This window comes from Eumetopias jubatus, unplaced genomic scaffold (assembly GCF_037043125.1).
Source record: "Eumetopias jubatus isolate StellerSeaLion01/CBP00866 unplaced genomic scaffold, mEumJub1_p1.0 scaffold_14, whole genome shotgun sequence".
NCBI lineage: Eukaryota > Metazoa > Chordata > Mammalia > Carnivora > Otariidae > Eumetopias > Eumetopias jubatus.
Genome location: NW_028274820.1, coordinates 52,465,434 through 52,487,895, shown reverse-complemented (window position 1 = coordinate 52,487,895; position 22,462 = coordinate 52,465,434). Strand labels below are relative to the sequence as shown.

Below are 22,462 nucleotides of genomic sequence, written 5' to 3'. Positions count from 1 at the left end.
TGTCTTTCTTATTAATTCACTTCTTTCCAATTGCTTGAATTCATTTTCCTTTTTCATTCCCTGTGATTGTCTTAAACCTTTCCCCTTTGTTGGTAAAGAGTTTCACTGGTGTCTGTTCTGCTTCCTGCTATTTCTAATGAATATTTTTGTTCTATAATTACCATGGTTTTTTCATTTTCAATTTGTTTCCCTAGATCTAAAATATCCTTTTTCATCTCATGTTATTGTTTTATCATCTCATCTTTGAGCTCTTGTCTTATGAAATTTATGTTCTTATTAAGGAGCTCTATTTGTGGGGAACAATTATTAGACAATTCTATGGATTCAGTAAATTGACGTTTTCTTGGTGGAAGATCTAAGATTAGCTGGAAAAGGGTATTTCGTTGAAAAGACCTATGGATCGTTTTCCCAGTTTGGAGTTTTGCTCTGATGCCTTCATTTCTCCAGAGAGGCAGGGTTTGTTCACCCATTTCACTAGTTTCTTTTCCAGAATCATTTCTACTGTTTCTCACTCAGAAGAAGCAACAACCACCACCACCACCACAAAAGCTGAGGATATCTACTCAGTTTGCTTCTCTTCAGATTTGAGAATGTCAGTGAGAATTTTCAGGAAGTTGCTATCTTGTCAGTAAAATTCTAAAGAGGCCTAGGATGCAGGCCCTGTTAGGGCTCTCTGTTTGGATCAAAAACCTTCAAGTCCCACTTTTTCCTTGACTATTAGTTTCTGAGATATGTTAGGTCATATCACAGTCTGTACACACTTAATGCTGAATATTGTACCTGTCACGTGTGTGTGTGTGTGTGTGTCCACGCGCACGCACACGTGTGCAGGGTGAGTGTTCGCCAGTTTACACCATTCTGGAATCACTTCATTATCTATCAATGGTGAGAAATTATGTAGTTTTCAAACTTCTCATCTTCAAAAATCAAAATCCTCATTTTTAAATTCAGAATTTGGGTTTATTTTAGTCTTCTAAGGGGTTTTATTGAATTTTCTTGCTTAATGGATGGAACAGTTATTCCACTGGTGTCTCCCACAGAAATAGAAAATACTCATTCTTGTCCCCATCCTCAATGGGCCTATTGATAACTAGCTTTCTGATCACTACCTATCAGATATTCAAATTGATAACAGCCTTGTAAGTGAAGATAACTTAGGTTACAGAACAGCAAAACAGTAATTATGGGAAATACCAGAAGTGATTCTTGACATGACAGAAGCATTTCACAGAATTACATTTTCATAATTAGATTCTGCTTTCCAAGCAGACATAAATGGCTACTGAATCTAAAATATTCCTTTCCCCTCAACAATGCACATGGGTGTGGGGGGGAAGGATTCTGAAAGGTGAAGATATGTTTTCCATAAAAGAAATTCAGGATTTAGATTTAAATGCTTTTCTTTTATACCCTAAAGTAGGAATACATAGTAAAAATATGAGTTTTCCTTATTTTAAATGTATTTTACATTAATGCTGTACAAACTCTAGGAAATTCTTTTATAGTAATCGTTCCAATACTGTCTGGACAGCTCTGCTGCCCAACAAGTTAAGCAACATGCCTGGCAACAGGAGAACACCCCAAATTCTGCCAGCTACTCCTAAGTGACCTGAGTCAGCATTTGTACATGCTTCAGTGTCGGTCACAGTTATCACTTATATTGGCCCACACAAGCCACAAAAGTAGAGATTGACCTAGCAAAATGTGTCACTCATAAGAACTTCCAAGATTCAATATTATAGAGCTTTTTAACTAAACACATTAGCGGACCATGCTGTAGAAACCTAGTTCTACCTAGAATGTCTTGCTTAGCTGAGTCAATATTAGGGGAAAAAATGGAACCATATAAAATACTTGCAATTCAACAGTCTATAAAGATCTCTGAAGAAAATCATCTTTATTAATGCATAGTATCCAGTTTAACTAAAATAGCAAATGGGAACTTCAAAGCAATAGCTAACAATAAAGCAAAGCTTTTTAAAACAATAATCCAAGAAATCTGCTGTTGGGGTTTCACTGTTCAATTACATATTCTGCAAATTCTTGGCCTTTATTATGTAATGAGACATTTTACAAAACACACATGCACACACACACATACAAGCTACTCTGATTTACAGTCACAATTTGCACAAGGAAAGGATTAGTTCTTTCCTGGATTAGACCAGGAAAACCAAAAAAAGTAGCTGGCATATAAAATAACCAAATAAAACTTACTATCAAAACAAAACATCATTGTTCCATGTGACATACAATCAAATTCATCTATGTTCGGCAAGATAGAGCACAGTATTGAAGAGCCAGAAGCCCAGGTTCCCTCACTAAAAATAGTTATAATAGTGAGTCTGCACTTTAATAACATGTTGTTACATTTGAACCTCATAAGAATGCCAAGAGATAAACAGGAGGACGTCATTATTGTTCAGTTTACAGATGAGTAACCAGTTATACAACTGGCTCTTGCTAGAACACAGAGCTCTTGACTCCCAGAACAATGTTCTCTCCAACACTCTGCACTGCCACCAGATATCTCTTTCAGATCCAAAGACTCCATCCATTCCTATGCGTATCAATCACATCCATGCCGCTGGTCCAAAAGGGAGTGGAATGAAATTTGTAGATATTTTAAGACAAACACACCCCAAATTTAGCAATTAACTTAAAGGAAAACCCTACTGAAATGGGTCACCAGGATCACCATCACTTCCACCTACTGGTACATCCATGATACTCAAAGTTTACTGCACCCTCGATTTGCTCAAAAGATTTTAAAAATTCCAGTCTCCAGGTTAGTTCCCATACCAGTTAAATCAGAAACTCGGGGGGTGTGACCGAGGCTTCAGTATTTTGTAAAATACTTTTGAGGACTCCAAGTTTGAGAGCCAATGCGTCAGAGGAATTACACAATAAAGACTGGGGGACTTAAATTTAAGGCTGTATCATATTAAACAAAATCAAATGTTACACAACATGGTAGTATGGATGCACATGATTTCAGGTTTCAAATTTTAAAAATAAACAGAACCTGGAGTTCCTGATTTATACCAGACAGGCTTGGGAGTTGATGTCAATCTACATCACTTCTCATTTAATAGTTGGTGCTTAAGGGATGTTTCCCTTCCTGCAGAACCGACAACGGCACTGACAGTCTCAAGCACTTCCCTGCTTGAAAATATTATTGCTTTAACATCAGGAAAATGGCAATCTCAACTGAAAAATGGAGTAAAGTTACATGTGATTATCAAAGACATTGAAAACGGTGAGGTTTGCAAACACCTGTAGCCTGTGGCAAGAGATTCAATGTCAGCAGCCAGTCCCTGCTTGAAAGGCACAGCTTTGTTTCTACCATGTGAAAGAAACATTTAACTTGTTACACAGAGGCGAGGACTGAAGGATAAAGTGTAGTACCGAAAAGATCCCTAACACAGTTATTTTTAGAAAGTCGATCCATATTTAAAAATTAAATGCTAAATTAAGTGACCAGTTCCATTTGAGACCCACCAGCTGACCCCTCCCCAACCTCTTGTCAACTTTATAGCCACAAAGATAATGGAAGATAATAAACCGTATTAAAATTCTCGTACGTTTGCTTCAGATAAGCGGACACTAATTAATATAATTCCTGTCACGTAAGTGTAAACATATCAAATTACACAAAATTATTCTCTTATTCTGAGTCCAAGAAAAAATCAGGACAAGAGAAGTATCTCAAAATCATCACAACTGACCAAGGTTTAAAGAAAACTTGCTTCAGACATAGATCCGTAATTGGGAAGGTGCTCAGCACTGAAACAGACATCGTGCCAACCTGTGGAATATTTCTTTCACATCCTAGCTCTACCAAGCAAATGCTGCTTTATGTTGCATTCTTTGCATAGATCTATGTGGTCATCTAGAATTACGATTAAGCCCACATAGGAACTCAGAAGATGTGAGGGAGAACTTTGAGCCAATTTAGACGGAAGCATTCCGAAGAGGACGGAAATATAAAGCCCCCAAGCTTTAGGAACTGGCTATAGGATTAAATATGAAGAGCAACAATTACAACTAAGTGATATTGCCCGGAGAGTCTGCTCTTTTCACAAATAGAAATTGATAACGCTGACAAGCTTGATCTCCTCAGCACATCGCCTTGAAGGCACAAGTACATACGCGGGCGGGGAAACTGAATCTGTTACTGTTATTCGGAAACTAGAATCTGTTACTGTTATTCTTTCAAGGGTTGCACCTGCATGTAACACCTTTATGTGTGTGCTATGCCGTCCATCTGCCTGACAATGCTAGACTCTCCAAATGTTTTTCAAGAAAATTAAAATAACCATCTGCTAATAATAATTTTATTCCATCCTAAATAGTTTCATTTTGGGCTGATGATGAGAAAAAAAACACATTAAAACTACCTTTGCAACTCCTAGCAAACACATTTCAGAAGGTAGGTCTATAAATAGATGCGCTTCTGGATGCACACTGTAAATATAAAATCATCAGGCTAGTGCAGGCTGCAATTTAAACTGAAGCTCCAGTATGAACTTACCTGATTTTTAAAGTCCCATTAGAATAGCTTGCAATCAGTACAGATCTCCTTCTTCTAGTTGCATAGTAAGGCAAAGCACCCCCAGCTACATTTTACTTATCTCAGTCCCATCCTTCATCAGAAGCTTTGAGATTTCATTCAGAAGCTGTCGTCCCTAAACACTGAATATGCACAGAAACGGTAATGGAAGGGATCTAAGTTAAACCCTACAGACGCACCAAGAAAATAGCAACATCAACACCAAAAAGCAGCAAATCCTTGAGAGGTGCTTTTTCTTAGCTGCATTTCCCAAGTCAGCCTCCTTTCACACATAAAATGTCTCAGTTATGGAAGAGGATCTTACCTGAGCTGATCATACTGTGCATTCTCTGCTGAGCCAAGAGCTGCTCTCGTCCAGCCACCCCATCTGAGGAAAAACACGAGTCACTCTCGTAAATTGTCTGCAGCATATTCCAATCACTCTTACTTCAGCTACATGAAAGATTCATCGCTGCTCAGTGCACGGGCCCCAGGAGCTACCCTCCCTGGTCCTCCCTCCTCCCCGAGGAAAGGCAGCAGCCGACCAACTTCAACAAGGATTTCCTTTCTGTTAAGGTGGACATACACTTTTTTAAAAAGATCTGGACACTTTTCCTATGTTACCAACCTGTGTACAAAGCAGAAAGGACCGAGTGGATGCTATGGCTCTCTGGAGTTTCGGTTATCCCAGAAACTAAAAGCAGGTGGGAAACAGGAATGTGCTTCGGGGTTATTGCTTTGTCAGAATAAGTAGAAAAATATTAACTCTACCCACGAGAAAAAGAAACCAATTAAACCTGGCTTATAGTTCTTCAGGCTGCTAGAGTTTTGTTGCAAGAACCCTCAGTCCTGCAAGTGGCTTCAGCCGGTGCCCTTCTATCTGTTTGTGTGTGTCTCTTCCCCCTCTCTGGTCTCTCTCAGCTCAAGTTGGCTAAAGCTAGTGATAATCCATTTGCATATGAATCAACAACGGCATGGCCCACAGGCACAGAAATAGAACAATGGTCGGCCTGAGCCAAAAATAGGTCAAGCATGGCCGAGTGATTGGAGCTTGCATTAATGCATTTAAAAATACCCCAGCAAACCCAGCTGTCCAGCCTCTATCTTTCAAACCATAATTCTCTATTACAGGGCCTTAAAAGCAATTAACTCTTTCCTCCCTCCAAGCTTGCTTTACACACTGTATTTCCACACTGGAGATTCGCCTCCAAAGAAAGGAAGGCAAAAAAAAAAAAAAAAAATTAAGCATCATAATTCTAAGAGGGCAAATGCACATACATTTAATTTCATTTTATTTTTATAGTATGTGTTTTTTGGAAGAGAAAGGAGAGAAGTGCAGAGCTCTGTATTGGTTCTAAAATAATACTGGAAGCTTTTGCTCATAATGTGGTTTCTGCCTCACCCACGCACAGCAATCCTGGTGTTCTATTTTTGTTGCCTGTTTCTCTGGCTCCACTGCAGTTGGCTGTGGCACTAGAAGCTTTTCTGCCTTCTAGTTTCAAGACTGACAGGAGATTTAGTAGAGGTAGTTTCAGAAAATAAGCATGCCCCAGAATAAAATGTTTATGAAGAACTTGCTTGATTTTTTACTTGCTATTTATATAAGGCAATTGTCCATTTTACAAATACTAATATGATCTTAGTACCACCTCTCAATTTTATTGCAACCAGTTTCTAGTCTATCAAATTAAAAAGAAAACATAGCTCAGATCTGAAAATGTTCCCTCTATTTCAGCCTCTAAGCTAAATTCAACGTGGAAAAGAAAAAGGAAAAGAAAGTGTTGATGCTGTCTGTCTAATGGATAGATGCAGAACCACTGAATATATGCACCCTGGGATCAACCATTATAATATGGTCAGTCCCCAACTAGGAATATTCTGCATTCATCTCTACCTGAAACAGAGATCCAACTTTTCTATAAAAAAATAGCATTTATAACACTTGATAGGCTCCCAGACCAACACATATTGTGGAATTCACCTGTAGAGTAAATGAACTATACTATATACTACTAAACATTCTATAGTTTCTAGTGTACACTTATAACATCATTTCTCTATGAGAAATAAATTCTGCATTACAAACTGTGTTGTAGCATCTAACCACTCCCAAGGGCACACCCAAAAGTGTTAATCCACTAGTCCGGAGAACTCTTCTTGCTTTTCCAAACCAGATCAGCGGGGAAAATAATTCTTAACGCATTAGTAGCAACAGAGAAGGAAAGGGGAAAAGCAGAGTGTTTCAAGGTTCCCAGGACAATCAGATGAAGGAAGGATCTTGGTCAACCACAGAGTGACAGAGTGTGGGGCAGGGGAAAGAGAACAAGGAGACATAGAGTTTGGGTGGAAGGAAGGAAGAGTGCTAAGTCATTAGGCAGATAACCCACTGCTGAAGAAAGCCGCACTGAATTTTCCTTCTTTCGTAGATTAACTTCTACCTCCTACAAAATTATATTCGGACCAGTAAGTTACAAGTTCTTTTTTAAAAAAGAAGTTATTCCAAAGTGCATGTGACTTAAGACAAAACAAGAAAATCTTATGTTTCTATCAGTCAAAAAAATATTTAATTCCATTTATATTACAAATAAACTTTCACTCAGTTAAGAAATCAATACATAAAATTCAAGAGATGGAAATATTGTGGAGCTAGGAATTTACCTCAGGGATGATGGACCGAAGCATGGCATTTTAGACCTGGGAGGAAATTTAGAATTTGCTACAATGGTGTTCAAACTCTGTCCCTCAGGATGCCGTGGGACCTGGGAGTCAACTCACAGTCCTCTCCAGAAGAGGTTCTTCCCCAAACCAGAGCAACCTCCCTTTTATTTGTTCATACTGGAATATGTAAGAGTTCTTTTGAACAACAGCGTCTTATAGTAAGAAGAAAACAGATGAAACCCACTCATTTAGGAGGTGGTTTCTAATGCAGCGGGCTTCCCACCGCATTCTCAAGTCTGCCACCCTGTCCCTCCCTGAAATGATGCAAATAATTATCAGAGATATTCAGAGTAAATTTTAATATGACCTAGTGATGAAAAATGGAACCACCCAATGTTTCAGAGTGGTTTTGAACAGAACATGCAAAACTAGTGATGAACATGGAAGAGGAATAACAAAATCCCACTAATGACATAATGTACATCTTTTGTCATTTTAAATTTAAATTATACCCTCAGACCGCAACTGATAAAAACAGTCTCCCCAGCTTTTATAGTCATAAGAAACAAAACTCCAAAAGAGTGAGTTAGTAATTACCCTATTTCTCAGAAGTTCCAGGAAAAGGCATTCCACATAATAGTATAATGTATCTTCTTCATGTTGACCAAATTATTCCACTTGAGCTTTATTTACATTTCATCCCTACATTTTTTCAGTGTTTTTTTTTCCCCATTAGCTGTCTTGTCTTTCACCTCTTAACAATGAATAGTTTCGAGTGAAAAGACATTGGACACTTATTATAAAATAGGTATTGCTTGATTCTCAGAGGAAAAATAAGCATAAAAGCACCACCAAGTATACTGATTACCATAGTTCCATTAACCAACAACTTAAATATTAAGACTGTTGTATAATTCCGCTCACATTATCTCAACAATGTCAGTAAAGAAATGTCACTAGGTTTCTTTTTGGGCATTTATAAAACCACTTTTACTAACTTGGAAAGAAAGATTTTAAGTTCTACAATATAAAAACCACAACAAGCTAACTCAAATGCCAGGCTAGAATAAATAAGCATTTAAAAAAATCTCAATATAGGGGCGCCTGGGTGGCTCAGTTGGTTAAAGCGTCTGCCTTCCACTCAGGTCATGATCCCAGGGTCCTGAATCGAGCCCCATGTTGGGCTCCCTGCTCAGCGGGGAGCCTGCATCTCCCTCTCCCGCTCCCCCTGCTTGTGCTCTCTCCCTCTCTCTCTGTCAAATATATAAATAAAATCTTTAAAAAAATCTCAATAAATGGTAATCCAATTTAATAAAAATGTTGGAAACTGATCTAAAATCATTTTACATTCATTTACACTCATCCAATAATTTTTATCTACTGTAAAAAATGAAATCACCGTCTAGATGCTTCCCAGTGGTTTTAAACAGAATATGCAAAACTAGTGATAAACATATAACAGGGATACCAAAACATCATTCAAAAGTGATTATGATAATTCTCATTCTTTTTATGCAGGTATACAGGCAAAACAAAAAGATGTATAAAAAACTCTATATGGCATCAAAACCTTTCCAGAAATATCCTCAGACCCCAAGCTCACAATGACATTTTCTCAAATCAGTCTTAGGTGATGACTACAGACCCAATGGAAAGAAGCAAAGATGGCAGTGTAACCTGATTTATTCTAAAACAATAAGGTAACCTCTGCTCATCTGTAATCAGACACAGACTTTTCACGCAGTACCAAATCCTATGATTCTGGAATCTAGATGCACTAAGATTTAAAACTTGTTTGCCTGAAATATTAATTGTGCTTTATAAGAAAGCTACAAATTACTCACCAATACCTGGAACTCCTCACTCAATCCCTGACGCACTCACATTGCTTCTTCTCCCATCCTCACATTTCTCAAACTATTTTTACAGCAATAAAGTTGTACATACTTGCCCGCAGGCAGTAGACTTGGTTCCCACATGCTCCCAAGGACAGGGAATAGAGAGTACAGTGTACTAATTTTTATTTCTAATTCAAGTAGCTTATTTATCTGAATTTTCTATCTCTTGGAGGAACAGCGCCAATTCTAATTAGACAGTGGATATTCAATTTACAAGTGATTCCTCTCCACTGAAACAACCTAATCGGTAACCAAATGGTCTTCCGATAAGGAAATTTTGCCTGGACCCAAGAGCCAGTAAAGGGTTTGGGAAAATGCATCAGCAATGAAATTCCAGGGAGACTGTTTTATACGAAAACAAAGCAACATCAACAAAAACTCTAACAATCGTTGGCCTTGATTTGACTGATAATGATTTCTTTCCCAACTTTTCCCTTCAAATGGGATGTGTTGATCTGTGATTGATGCTATTTCTAGGGATTACAGAGCATCAGGGTCACCTGGGAACTTGTTAGAAATACAACTTATTGGGCTCTATCCCAGACCTACTAAATCATAATCTCTGGGAGGAATCTGTATTTTATAAACCCTCCAACTGATTCTGACACACAACAAAGTGTGAAAATCAGTAGATAAGATCAACCTTTCCAAAGCAATGACTGGATGGCTAAAAATATAAATGGGTAAAGTATCTTTTGTGGGCCCAATTTTAAACTAGCCAATATTATTAGAGAACAATTTTTCAAAATGAAAATCATTAAACTAGCTAAAAGACTGAAGAAGACCATGAATTTTCAAGGTAATAAAAAGGAGGATCATCCTGAAAAGGATCTCTTCGCTAGCAGATGAGACCAGCATTGTACACTTAGGATGATAGGGATGTGTGCACTGCTCTTTTCCACTAAGCTATGCTGTTCTAGGTTCTGTTTTTCTAAATATTTGCCAGTTGCACATCAGTCCCTCTATATGCAGAGCTCAGAGCAGCCGTTCCAGGAGGAGAAAGTATGACGATACAATATTCTACATGTAATATTACACTGTAATTCATTTTACCATAGTATCTTATTAAAATCTCAATAATTAACTTCAAATCAATAATAAATCACAACTTAAAAAAGCTATGTGCATGTCTGAAAAAAATATCTTTTGTTGAAATCAAGTGAAATGTAATTGTACTTTCATTTTTTGCATTTATTTTTCTTGCCTTGTGGACAGAATAACCAGTGAAAAAGGTCAGACATCAGACTGTAGCAGAAATGATCTCACATGGATTCCTTAATGTAATCATCATCATGTAGTACAATTTGAGCAAAGTATTCAATATCTTTTTTTGTAGTATTTTAAAGATATTAGCACAAAGAAATTAATATAAAAATGCATTTGTAGGTACTATACTTTATAGTACTGGGTCTAGTACCTGCAGTGATGGCAGAGTTTCTAGAAAAGTCTGGTTACCAATTGCATTGGCTCATGTACACATGTTCTATTTTTAATTGGTAAATTCCATTGATTATACCATTCTGACTCAAAGTTCTGAAAGAAACATAGCTTCAGACTCAACCTTCTCTCCAGCAAAAGTCACTTGAGAAACTTACAACACAGTATTTTTTTACACTTTGTATCATGGTACGCTAAAACTATTTCACATAGTAAAACTATTCATATTAGTGTCTGTAACAATATGCCTGAATGGAAATAACAGTAAGCATCAACCAGAATCTGGCTTTTGCTTTAAATGGCAGGTAATGATTCACACTGGTAATCAAACATCATTTTCTTTTTAACAGCATCGACTTTGAAATACAAACCAACCTTGACCAACCCATCCTATGTTTATTAAACTATGTATGTAGAAGATATTTATGAAACCAGAGACTTAACTGAAATCTTAGTTGCAAGACAAAACATTAATTTTGGCGACAGGGCTGAGAAGATCAAAATTCTGGAAGAATTCCAGTTAAGTAAAATTAGCATTCCGATCTTCACTATTTGGTATGCTTCAAAAATTTCATTTTATATTAGTCTACAAAGTAGGGGTCCTTCTTATGTAGCCATACCTTAATATTTATTGTCTAATAAATAAATGGGATTCTGATCACCAAAAATCAGTAGTGATATGTAACACCTGGATGAATACTATATTTGAGAGCTATTGTAAGACTGATTTCCACATGCTAATATAAGTATAGCAGATATCAAAAAAATCAACCCAGAAATGTCATTTCTTGCCACAAAGGTCAAGCTGATATCTACCATAAGAAACCACTACCTATCACCAATTTAAATCAAGAGAATGCCAGAATGCTTGCCACTGAAAATAGCAACCTTTTTTATATTGCAATTATATTCTGACTTCATAAACAATCTAATTGGATGCCAACTACCATATTTAAGAAATAGCAAGTGCCCAACACTTATTTTTTGACTGATCAAAAATATTTATAGAAATGGTGAAAACTAAAGTACAAACATTTGAAATTAGCCATATAACTAAGTTTATCAGACATCCCATGGGTAAGGAATCCTTCCTATATCGGGACTGTTTCATGTAACAGATTTTCTTTTAATCAATATTTGTCTGATAGTTATTTTTCTAACCCTTTATTTTTATCCTTTGCATCCTTTAAGTATGGCTTTTACAGATGGCGTATATCTCTTTTTTTTTTCCTTTCATCCCATAGAAAAGTCTCATATTTGGTAATTTCATGGACAGAAATAGTGGCCCTTGGTAATTCATCATCTTCACAAGAGAAAAAAACAGTTAAGTCTATTTCATCTTTCAAACTTTTGCCCATACATTACTTCCTTGGCAATGCCTTCCCTGATCTATGCAGTCATGAATGAAATGACCTAACTCTACCCTTACTTCTATCACAAAGGAGTCATTGGATATTTCAACAATTGGGTTACGTATCTGTTCCCCATGGTAGGCATCAGGAACAGAACTGTCATTCATCTACGTGCCTTCTGTACACTGCCTAGCAAACAGTAAGCACTCTATACAATATGGGAATCTATATAAATACACATAATTTGTTTGATTTTTCTACCCTTCCATTCATCCTTACTTTCACAGGTAAGTGTCAGGCAAACAATTTCTATCATCTTCTGCATCAGCCATTCCCATCACACCAGCCACTCTCCCCCAAATCTATCTCCAGACTTCGTTTTCCTGTCTCAAGAGAGGTTACCGCACACAACCAATACCGACATCACCCTGGTCAGGTAAATACGATGATTACACCACACACAATACTTTTCAGGACAGTATGGTAACCATTCACAAGTTTTGTATGATCAGTATACAACACAGAGATTATAAATTCTACCATGCTTTATTTTCCTAGGAGTAAACACAGGAAATTTAAAAATTCAAGATTATAGAGAATTTACTTAACACCTTTCCATTTCGACACTGAAACTATTTTTACTGAAAAGGAGTTCTGAAAATGTTCGCAGTTGTTCCTGTGCTCTTGAGGCTCTCCAGGCTCTTCTAATGGCCAGCCTGGCTCCAGGACACAATGACGTGACGCCTCTGAAAACATTAAAGCTCTAATCTAAAAAGTCCCACTTTATACTCACTGACTTGAAGAATTCCCTTTCAGTTTAAAAAGCTCCTACTGGTCTACGTCTTTTGAAGGAGGGGCCGTATGTTCACATATTTTCTAAATCAAAGAGAGATATATTCTGGAAAATGTGGAAACTTCAGCATCAGATATTAAGTTATACTTGATTCATGAAAACCATAGAATATCTTTCATATGAAGGGCAACTACATAACACTCTACACAATGTGACTTACTGGATGGAAGAGGGGCTCTGGATTCAGATAGAATTTGACCTGAATTCCACCTCTGTCACTGAGTAGTCAGTTATAAGCTATATAGCTTGGATAAGTTACTTAACCTTCCTTAGTCGCAATTCCCTCACTTTAAAAAATACTAACCTCGGCCTCACACTCACTTTAGAGCACCAGAGCATTGGAATAAAGACCTTGAGAGGAAATGGGTGAAAAAAAAGGTGGAAAGAGAACAAGTCCTCTACAGTTACCATCTGGACAAAATATTGGCTATATTTGTAAGGGGCTTTCATGTACAAACCTTTAACCAAGATGTGTTCTTTATTTTATCTGCATTTAGTGTTGCAGATGAGTTGTAAACCCAACTGAGGGAGGAGTGCCCTTCAAGAACTTCCTCGGATGTGAAGCCCCAAATATAGAATTAAGTGTTACTTGAAAGGAGGACCCTTCACACAGCAGCTAATGGTGCCTTCTGCTACGTAAAATAGGTTTATATGCTCAAATTAATATCTGCTGAATATTGTATTAAAAGTGCTTCATAGGGGTGCCTGGGTGGCTCAGTCATTAAGTGTCTGCCTTCAGCTCAGGTCATGATCCCAGGGTTCTAGGATCAAGCCCCGCATCGGGCTCCCTGCTCCATGGGAAGCCTGCTTCTCCCTCTCCCACTCCCGCTGCTTGTGTTCCCTCTCTCACTGTGTCTCTGTCAAATAAATAAAATCTTTAATAAATAAATAAATAAATAAATAAATAAATAAATAAAGTGCTTCATTAATGTCATCTGTGGAGCTTAAAAAAAGAAAAAATACACAATCATGTCTGATAGGAAACATATACCACAATGCTATATAATTAATGTGTGCCAAACATGATCCTGAATTATTGCATACTTTCTCAGTCCATGAGAGAAGAAAACACTCATGTCATCAATTTCGTATTTTCTTGGTTGATCTTGCTTCCGGAAGGGTTCATATAAACATCCACTGTGTCTCTCTTCAACTTTATCCTTCTGCTGCCTCTACCCTTTGCCTATTCTCTCACATTTTGTACCCTCTACCTCCCCCAAACACATACAACAAAAAAGGGAAGGGAGTACTTATTTCCCCAAATTGTACCAACTTAATAAGGACTAAGAAATCATGATTATAAAATAAACATGGTAAAAATGAAAAAACAAATTAACATCTGCAGCATTGCTTTAATATTTAGAAATACGAATATAAAATTTCTACCACTATGACAAGAACATAATAAGTACTCATTACCCTATAGTTATTGTTATAGCACATTATTATTTTTTAAAGATTTATTTATTTTTATATTAGAGAGAGAGAGCACATGAGCATGGGGAGTGGCAGAGGGAGAGGAAGATTCCTCAAAGCAGACTCCCCGCTGAGCATGGAGCTGGCCTAGGCGCTGGATCTCACAACCCTGAGGATCATTATCAGAACCCAAATCAAGAGTCAGATGCTTAACCAACTGAGCCACCCAGGCGCCCCTTATAGTACATTATAAATACACACATCAAGAAGTGAATAATAGAGGGCCTACTTAGATTTCTGTATTCTGAACTGAGATAATTCCTATCTCTCAAAATCAGCTATAATATTATAAAACAGAATATAAAAGCCACGAGTTTCTGCTATTTCCTAGAGGAAAAAAAATGAGTACATATATGTTAGATAAGAAAAATTAAAATGGAAATTTTCATCACTCTCCAGGCTGATAAACAAACCATGTGTATTCAACAAGTCACTGACTCTTAACTGCAAAATAGGAAATGGAAATAATGAGCAAGAGGTGAGTAGTATGTGCCAGGCTATTTGCTATGCTTACTTTGTGATGTCAAATCAATACTTTTAAAAAGATTTTATTTATTTATTTGGGAGAGAAAGAGCATGCAAGCAGGGGGAGTGGCAGGCAGAGGGAGAGGGAGGAACAGGCTTCCCAAGGAGCAGGGACCCCCTAAAGAGGCTGGGGTCATGGGATCATGACCTGAGCTGAAGACAGGTGCTTAACTGACTGAGCTACCCAGGCACCCCTAAATCAGATATTTTGAAACAAGAAACAGGGATTAATAGCAACACTCACATGAAACACAGAACCTTCACTAGTTACAATGACATAAGTGTTTGTGATTTAATCACAACCTAGGAGTATCACCAATCCACCATGCAGTCTCCGCAGCTAATGTTTCATTCCAAATGGCAGGGACTATTTAAAATCTATTAAAATGTATTAAAATTTAAAATTTAAAAATCGATAAGCTAATATTAGTTATTTCACCTGAAACTATAACAACCTCGCTTTTTTGTCTTTTGTTTTTTTTGTAATGAAGTGGAGACTGTTGTCTTATTTTGGCTCTATCTGAAGGAAATTCTCCACAGTACTTCCTGTAAGTAGAAGAGACCCCTTGAGAGCCAAATTCACTTATTTTATTTTTATTTTTTTTAAAGATTTATTTATTTATTTATTTGAGAGAGAGAGAGAGAGAGAGAAACAGCATGAGAGGGGAGAGGGTCAGAGGGAGAAGCAGGCTCCCCACTGAGCCGGGAGCCCAACGTGGGACTCGATCCCAGGACTGCGGGATCATGACCTGAGCCGAAGGCAGTTGCTTAACCAACTGAGCCACCCAGGTGCCCCAAATTCACTTATTTTAATTACAAGACTTTACTTGGATAAAAATTTACTACTTTTTGATTCTTTAAATAATGAATAATTATGTATTGACTTGATGGAACCCAACCCTACTTAAAGGAAACTAAAGTCTAGGAGTAATTAATATTCTGAAGGCTAAATCAGAATAAATTTTCAAGCATAGATTAATGCTGTTCCCTTTATAAGGTAGGGAGAAAACATTAGTAGGAAAGGACATTTAAAACTCTCAGGCATGACCCTTGAACAACATTGGTTTGAACTGCGTGGGTCCACTCATACATGGATTTGTTTTGATAAATATAGTACTATAAATTTATTTTCTCTTCCTTATGATATTTTAATTAACATATTCTTTCTCTAGCTTACTTTACTGGAAGAATACAGTATCTAATATATATATATAACATACAGTATGTTACCTAAAACATATGTTTTAATCAACTGTTTATGTTATCAGTAAGACTTCTAGTCAACAGTAGGCTATTATAGTTATGTTTTGGGGGAGTAAAATGTTATATGTGGATTCCTGACCGCACATGTGGTTGGTGCCCCAACCCCCATGTTGTTCAAGGGTCAAGTGTACTGTACTCAAAACAGGATCAACCATACACAGAGCACTCCATAAAAAAAAAAAAATGTAAGCCAATATGAGGGATAAGAAATGAGAACCCATACTTATTGTCAAGGTCTGTGCTAACATGGCTAACTTTGTATCTCATGGGTGCAACACTAGTCATATTTTTAATAGTCAATCATTAGGGTGAACCTAAAGTAGTCTTTTCCCTACTTTCAAATGAATTATGGGTTATCATAACATCTCAAGAATGTTTGAATCATTAAATATAGAGTATACTGGCTGTCAGACATCCAAATGTATATGATTCAAATCAGTTGGTAAGAAAAAGCAAGATTAAAATGGTACTCAAAATTATGAATGTGTGCCATTGAGTATAATGTACAGGGAGTCATGAAATCTGATCAGTTTTTCTAATAATAAGATCTATTAACTTGGAACTCTAACATAATTACCAATGTAGCATCATTCTTACGAAATCAGACAGTAAAGACAGGAAGAACCTGATTTGTAAAAGTCTTAAATGACTATTTTAAAAAATACTTCCTCCAGGAATTACTATGTACCTCTGGGAGCAATTTTGACTTTCCAGAATAAAGTTTCTTAACACGGTGGTGACCTGAATGAGAAGACACAGTCGATACCCTGCCCACTCTTCATTCCAAGCATACTCTTGCCACAACAACGAGGCAAGAGTTTGATCACAACAACGAGGTCCACTGACACAATCCATAAACGAAAACATATCCACTATCAAATAGATCTTTTTGGGTTCATTTTTCTTATGTTTTGTTTGTTTTGTTTCATTTTTTACCTTGCCTCATTTTTTCCATTAGGTTCTTCAGAACCACTGTATCCCAACTGTATCTCAATGCTTTTTAAAATGTCTAGTTGCTTAGGGGTGCTTGGGTGGCTCAGTTGAACTGAGCATCCGACTCTTGATTTTGGCCCAGGTCGTGATCTCAGGGCCATAAAATCGAGCCCGGCATGGGGCTCCATGCTCAGTGCAGAGTCAGCTTGTCCCTTTCCCTCTGCTCCTCCCCCATTTGTTCACTCTCTCTCTCTCTCAAATAAATTAATAGTAAAATCTTTAAAATGTCTAGTTGCTGATCTTTCCTTCATTTCAGCAATCACTGCCTGTTCTTAGAGACAGGCATTCACACACCATCCTCTGATGCCTCTGTTTACTTGCATACAAATCAGAAGTCAGTTTTCTTCCCGCCCCAAACCTAAGTACATATTACTGAACCATTCATGTCTATGCTTCTCCCCCCACACTACTTCTTTCTTCTTTCTATCATATATCAAATACATAATTCAGTGTCTTTTTCTCTGACTAATGTTCTTACTGGGAAAACTGCAGCAGCAGCAAAAGTAACCCAAGTCCTTAAAAAATAGATTAGCCTTTGTTCTGTTTTTAATTACAAGAGTTTCCTACATTTGTACAACAAATATTCTTTACTTCAACAAAAACTGATTCTTTCAAAGGGTTCTGGGAAGAAGGGTGTTGGGTGTTCAGGCAAAGTGAGCAGGACCAGTAGGGGCAGTGTGTAAGGGAAGCTCTGGGACCTGTAGGGCCAGGCACACCTGTCTGTTAATGTTCACTCTATAAAACCATGATCTTGTGGCCCTGGAATAGACATGTCCTTTGCATCCTAGCACTGTGTCCTTGAAAATATGCCATACTACTCCAGAAAAAAAATAAGATTAAATAAGGGCTCAACATGAATTAGGAAGGAATACTATTCTCCCCTAATTATGAAGGAGTACTCTGGAAGAAAGGCATTCCTTTGTAATTCATTTTTTTAATCCTTCAATACTATCTTTTATCCTTTCCTCATATCAATTTCGAATAGAGGAATAGAATAACATCTCAAGTACTTAGTGCTGGAAGACAGCAGAAATCAAAACAAAAATACAAAACACTATCCAGATGGGGGAACATAGTTAAAAAGATAACCCTGGAATGTGGCAACAAGAGACACCCTGTAACAGTGTGACATGCATGGAAGCATCCATCATAGAACATCAGGGGCCATGGTTCTTCTCTTGTTTTCAGTTCAAACTCCTTATCTTCTTGCCAAAAAGAACAGAATCTGATCATTTCTGTTGCTCCAACTTTACAGAGAAAATGGAGAACAGGATCAGAACTAAAGAGGCTCTTGCCTACCTGATCATGCCTTGGGAATACACAATTTACAATAGGCATTGGATGAACATACTGGAGAAAAACTAACTCCTTTTAAAAATGGTAGCTGTAAAAAAAATAAAAATAAAAATGGTAGTGGTGAAGACTTGGCACTTAAAGTGTCTGACAGGCAATTATAGACACACAGACTAATCATTTTTCTGCAAACAGTAGCAAGGTCTTGACATGAGGAAGTTAACAACCAGACAAAACTCATCATGCCATAATGTGGCCCACTCAGAATAGAAACTCCAGTGTCCAGACTATGCAAGACAAGAAATCTAGGCCGGACTTAGCTCCACCTGGTAAAGGTAAGATAGGAACTGAAGATTCACATAAGGACTCATCATTTGTCAAATATAATCTTGCCTACTTCAATAGTAAGATCCATCATTCCATGGTTTATTAACATACATTAAGTCATTTTATGATCTTCCTAAAGCCCTGAGTTAAAAAGAATTTTTCAAGGTTCTGTAATGGATGCTGGGGTAAAACCTAACTACTGGACACAAAAACTCTGCTATTTAGAGTAAACAGAGCCAAGTATAACCTTATAAATCTGTGCCATAGCATTCAGGAGTACACAGCAGTGTTTGGTTAAGAGTATGCGTTGGAGTCACCAACCCCAAAGTAATATCCAAGTAAGTGAAGTCCTTTATTTATACTTTTTAAACACCATGAAGGAAATGACAGGCCATTCCAATGCATGCCATAGCACTTCAGATATAACACAATAATTACATTCCAGAGAAGATTCGTATTGTTAATATGCTGCCTAGATAACAAGTTTATGGGGTGATAGGGCTATCAGCAAACTGCTCAAAATCTATGTTATTTTGTAGCTTACCATCTTCATCATCAACATTATCAACATCTAATATTATCATTAAAATTTACAATTATTAATTGAGAAAATTATTGGACCCCTCCCACCCTGACCTCCCAAACCAAAAGCTACAGTTTAGCTTGGCCCCAAAGGCTGTCATGGTGGATGGATAAACACACAAGACAATAGAAAGGACTCTCCGTGGAGGAATGGTGGGTGCTGAGCCCATGCGGAGAGAGGTGGAGCCCTGGGAGCAAGGGTTGCATTTCAGGGGGCCTTGGAGGAAGAGCATCTTGCCATGAGCCAACAACAGGTAAACAAGGCTGAGCGCAAGCTCCGGTGGTGAGGGACGGGCTGACTGCATGGAGGCACTGGTTTTTAGTTTCTTAAATACGGTCACCATGGCTCCTATAGGCAATGTAGCAGCCCAATTCACAGCTTTTTCCTTTCCCTTTCTTACTGAAAGTTACTGTATTTCTACTCTTCTGGTTTCCTCTGCTAGGAAAAAATCATACAGGAACCAACATCCACTTTATGTTATTAACCCGTTTACCAATCATGTTTGATTTCATTTTTGTTACAGGAACATGAGTTGTCACAGGACACATGGACCATCTTAAACTCCCTTCATTTTCTCTCACTCAGTCCACGGCCCTGACACACAGCAGGTGCTTTCCTCAGCCGACCACAAGCGCCTCAGACAGACTCCTCCAGATCTAGCCCCAGGATGCCTCTTTTTCTTCCTACTCATCCACCCTTTCTAGAAACTGTCCAGCAAATCAGGAAGCCCATGGCCCATAGGACGGGGGAAGGCATTGATCCCTCTGCAGGATCAGCTTGCCTGGCTTTAAATATTTCACGAGGTCTCTGATTGAACTTCAGCAATAACATCTTGTTTATCTTAGAGACAGAATGGTGCAGGGAGAAGCCCACAACTACATGGCATTCCAGCCTTAGGACCAGGAACAAGTTATCCTCAGTTTTATCTACATATTGGCTATTATCATATATCCCTAACAGAGGTGTTGCTTTGATGACAATGTCTACCACAAACATCGGTACACAGCAGTCGATCAGTAAAGTAGTAGCTAGTTATTATGTCTTAAACCCGCGACATCATTTACTTTTATCTTAAACAAAATGGAAACAAGTTGGTCAGCAACAGATCAAAAGAAAAAAATAGAAAGAGGGAAAGAGTGTTGCTAGAAACAGGCAATTTTTAATTTAAAAAAAGTAAGAGGTGAATTCATAAAATTAAGGATAAGGAAAATCTTCATTAATATTATGAAGATTTATAACAATAAATTAGCTGATTTACAATTTCTCTAAGCCTTGTAATCTAGTATAAGTGAGGATACACAGGCCTTTTTACACACCCCAATATTATGTAATATAATAAACAATTAGCATATTACATGATATTAAAATGTTAATGATAACCTTGAGTGACAGTTAAACTAGATAAAGTGCGCTCCACTTAAGAAATCATAGATGAATGGGGCACCTGGGTGACTGAGTCAGTTAAGGATCTGACTCTTGATTTTGGCTCAGGTCATGATCTCAAGGTTGTGCGATGGAGCCTGGCGACAGGCTCATGCACTGGGTGTGGAGTCTCCTTAAAAAAAAAAAAAAGATTCTCTCTCTCCCTCTCCCCATCCCACCCCCCTGCTCTCTCTAAAAATAAATAAATAAATATTCTTTTTTAAAAAGAAATCATAGATAAAAGACAACAAGGAAAAATTAATATTGAGGTAAGTTTTGTCCAAGGGTAGAAAAAAATCAATATTTAATATTAATATCCTTCTTCACTTGATAAGCAAATTCTAAAATTTGTATGGAATAGCAGAGCTCCAAGGAAAGTCATGGCAATTTTGAAAATTAGAATGGGAACATGGGCCTTACTGTCCTTCAAGACATTTCTGGTAAGTTATTGTAAATAGAATGCATTAGTGGTTCAGATATAAACTACTATGTAAGATAACAGAATAGAGCAACAAAGAATAGGCCCACTTATGTATGACAACTTTACATATGGCAGTTCTAGGACCCCAGAGAAGTGGAGATCTTCAATAAACACAGCTAAGATAGTTGGTTCTCTATGTTAAATTGTAACAGCACTAGAAATGAGATCTTTATATTAAACTACACCCACATACACACACACACTCACAAAATTAACTCCAAGTTGATTAATGAGCTATACACAAAGAGCAAACTTTAAAAAAAATTAGAAAAAAAATGTAAAAGAGTATGTTCAAATCCTCAGATTAGGGATAGAAATGCTTAATAAGACACAGAAAAACACAAATCATTACAAAAAAGATGGATAAATATGACATAAGAATGTAAGTGTTGTGTAAACAAACCATTAAAAAAGAAAATTAATGATACATTGAGAGAAAACATTTACAGTACATTTAATCAGCCAATGCTTAGTACTCAGAATATAATAATATTTACAAAGCAGTTAGAAAAGATACAACCAATAACAAAGCAGACAAGAGATAAAAATAGGCATTCACTGAAAAGGAAACACTAATGTACAATCTATATATAAGACATGCTTAAGATTACTAATAACCAGGAAATAAAAAATTAATCCATAACAAGATACAGTTATAAATCCAGGAGATAGGTAAAAACTGAATCTAATAATACCAAATATTAATAAAGACTGTTGAAAAATAAGAACTCTTACACATTGACAGTGTAAGTTTATTTTGTCACAAACATTCCATTTAATGCAGGCTAGATTTTCTGAAGAAATTACCATTTGAAGTGGCAAGACTTTGTGTTTTCTAAGGCAACTAAATATTCATAAAATCCTAAGCAGAATCTTGGCTAAGCTTACCTTTCTCTTTTTCTTTTTTGGCTTAATTTAAACTAAATGTATTCTTTTCAAGATTTTCTCATTGTAATTCTGCTATCAACAATGAGAAATTACTATGGCACCTGAAATAAAAGTTGATTTCCAAATTAAGCAATGAAACATAAAAGGAAAGAGCTAATGTGCAGCCCATCATCTTGAGAGTGCAGCATAGAATTAGTAAATGCATAAATTGCACTTAAAAGTACAGTTTCTTTTTCAAAAATGATTACTACTTTAAGGAAAGCTTCATGTCTGTTGATAGCCCTCAGGCAATTAAAGTATTGACTGATCTTTGTCTCTAGTTTCAAAAGCAAGAACTGTTAAATGCAGAAAGTCACGAAAGGCAAACATATTTTTAACTTAACAAAATGAAAACTACTGAAACTGTTATTTAAAATATCTGAATAAACAGAACACTGGCAGAAAGGGCAGAAGTTAGTTAT

At 37.0% G+C, this 22,462-nt stretch overlaps 1 protein-coding gene across 5 annotated transcripts in view; it reads right to left on the bottom strand.

Annotated features, from left to right (window-relative positions):
• HDAC9 (histone deacetylase 9) overlaps positions 1 to 22,462 on the bottom strand; it is a 733,933-nt gene that overhangs the window by 532,776 nt on the left and 178,695 nt on the right. For 3 of the 5 annotated variants that reach the window (XM_088018628.1, XM_088018630.1, XM_088018631.1), the window contains one exon: positions 4,878 to 4,940. In XM_088018628.1, the coding sequence (XP_087874754.1) occupies positions 4,878 to 4,940 (63 nt within the window). Of the gene's footprint in view, positions 1 to 4,534; positions 4,696 to 4,877; positions 4,941 to 5,180; positions 5,247 to 5,349; positions 5,448 to 22,462 lie in introns of those variants that run through there. The other 2 variants (XM_088018629.1, XM_088018632.1) reach the window with 2 other exon arrangements.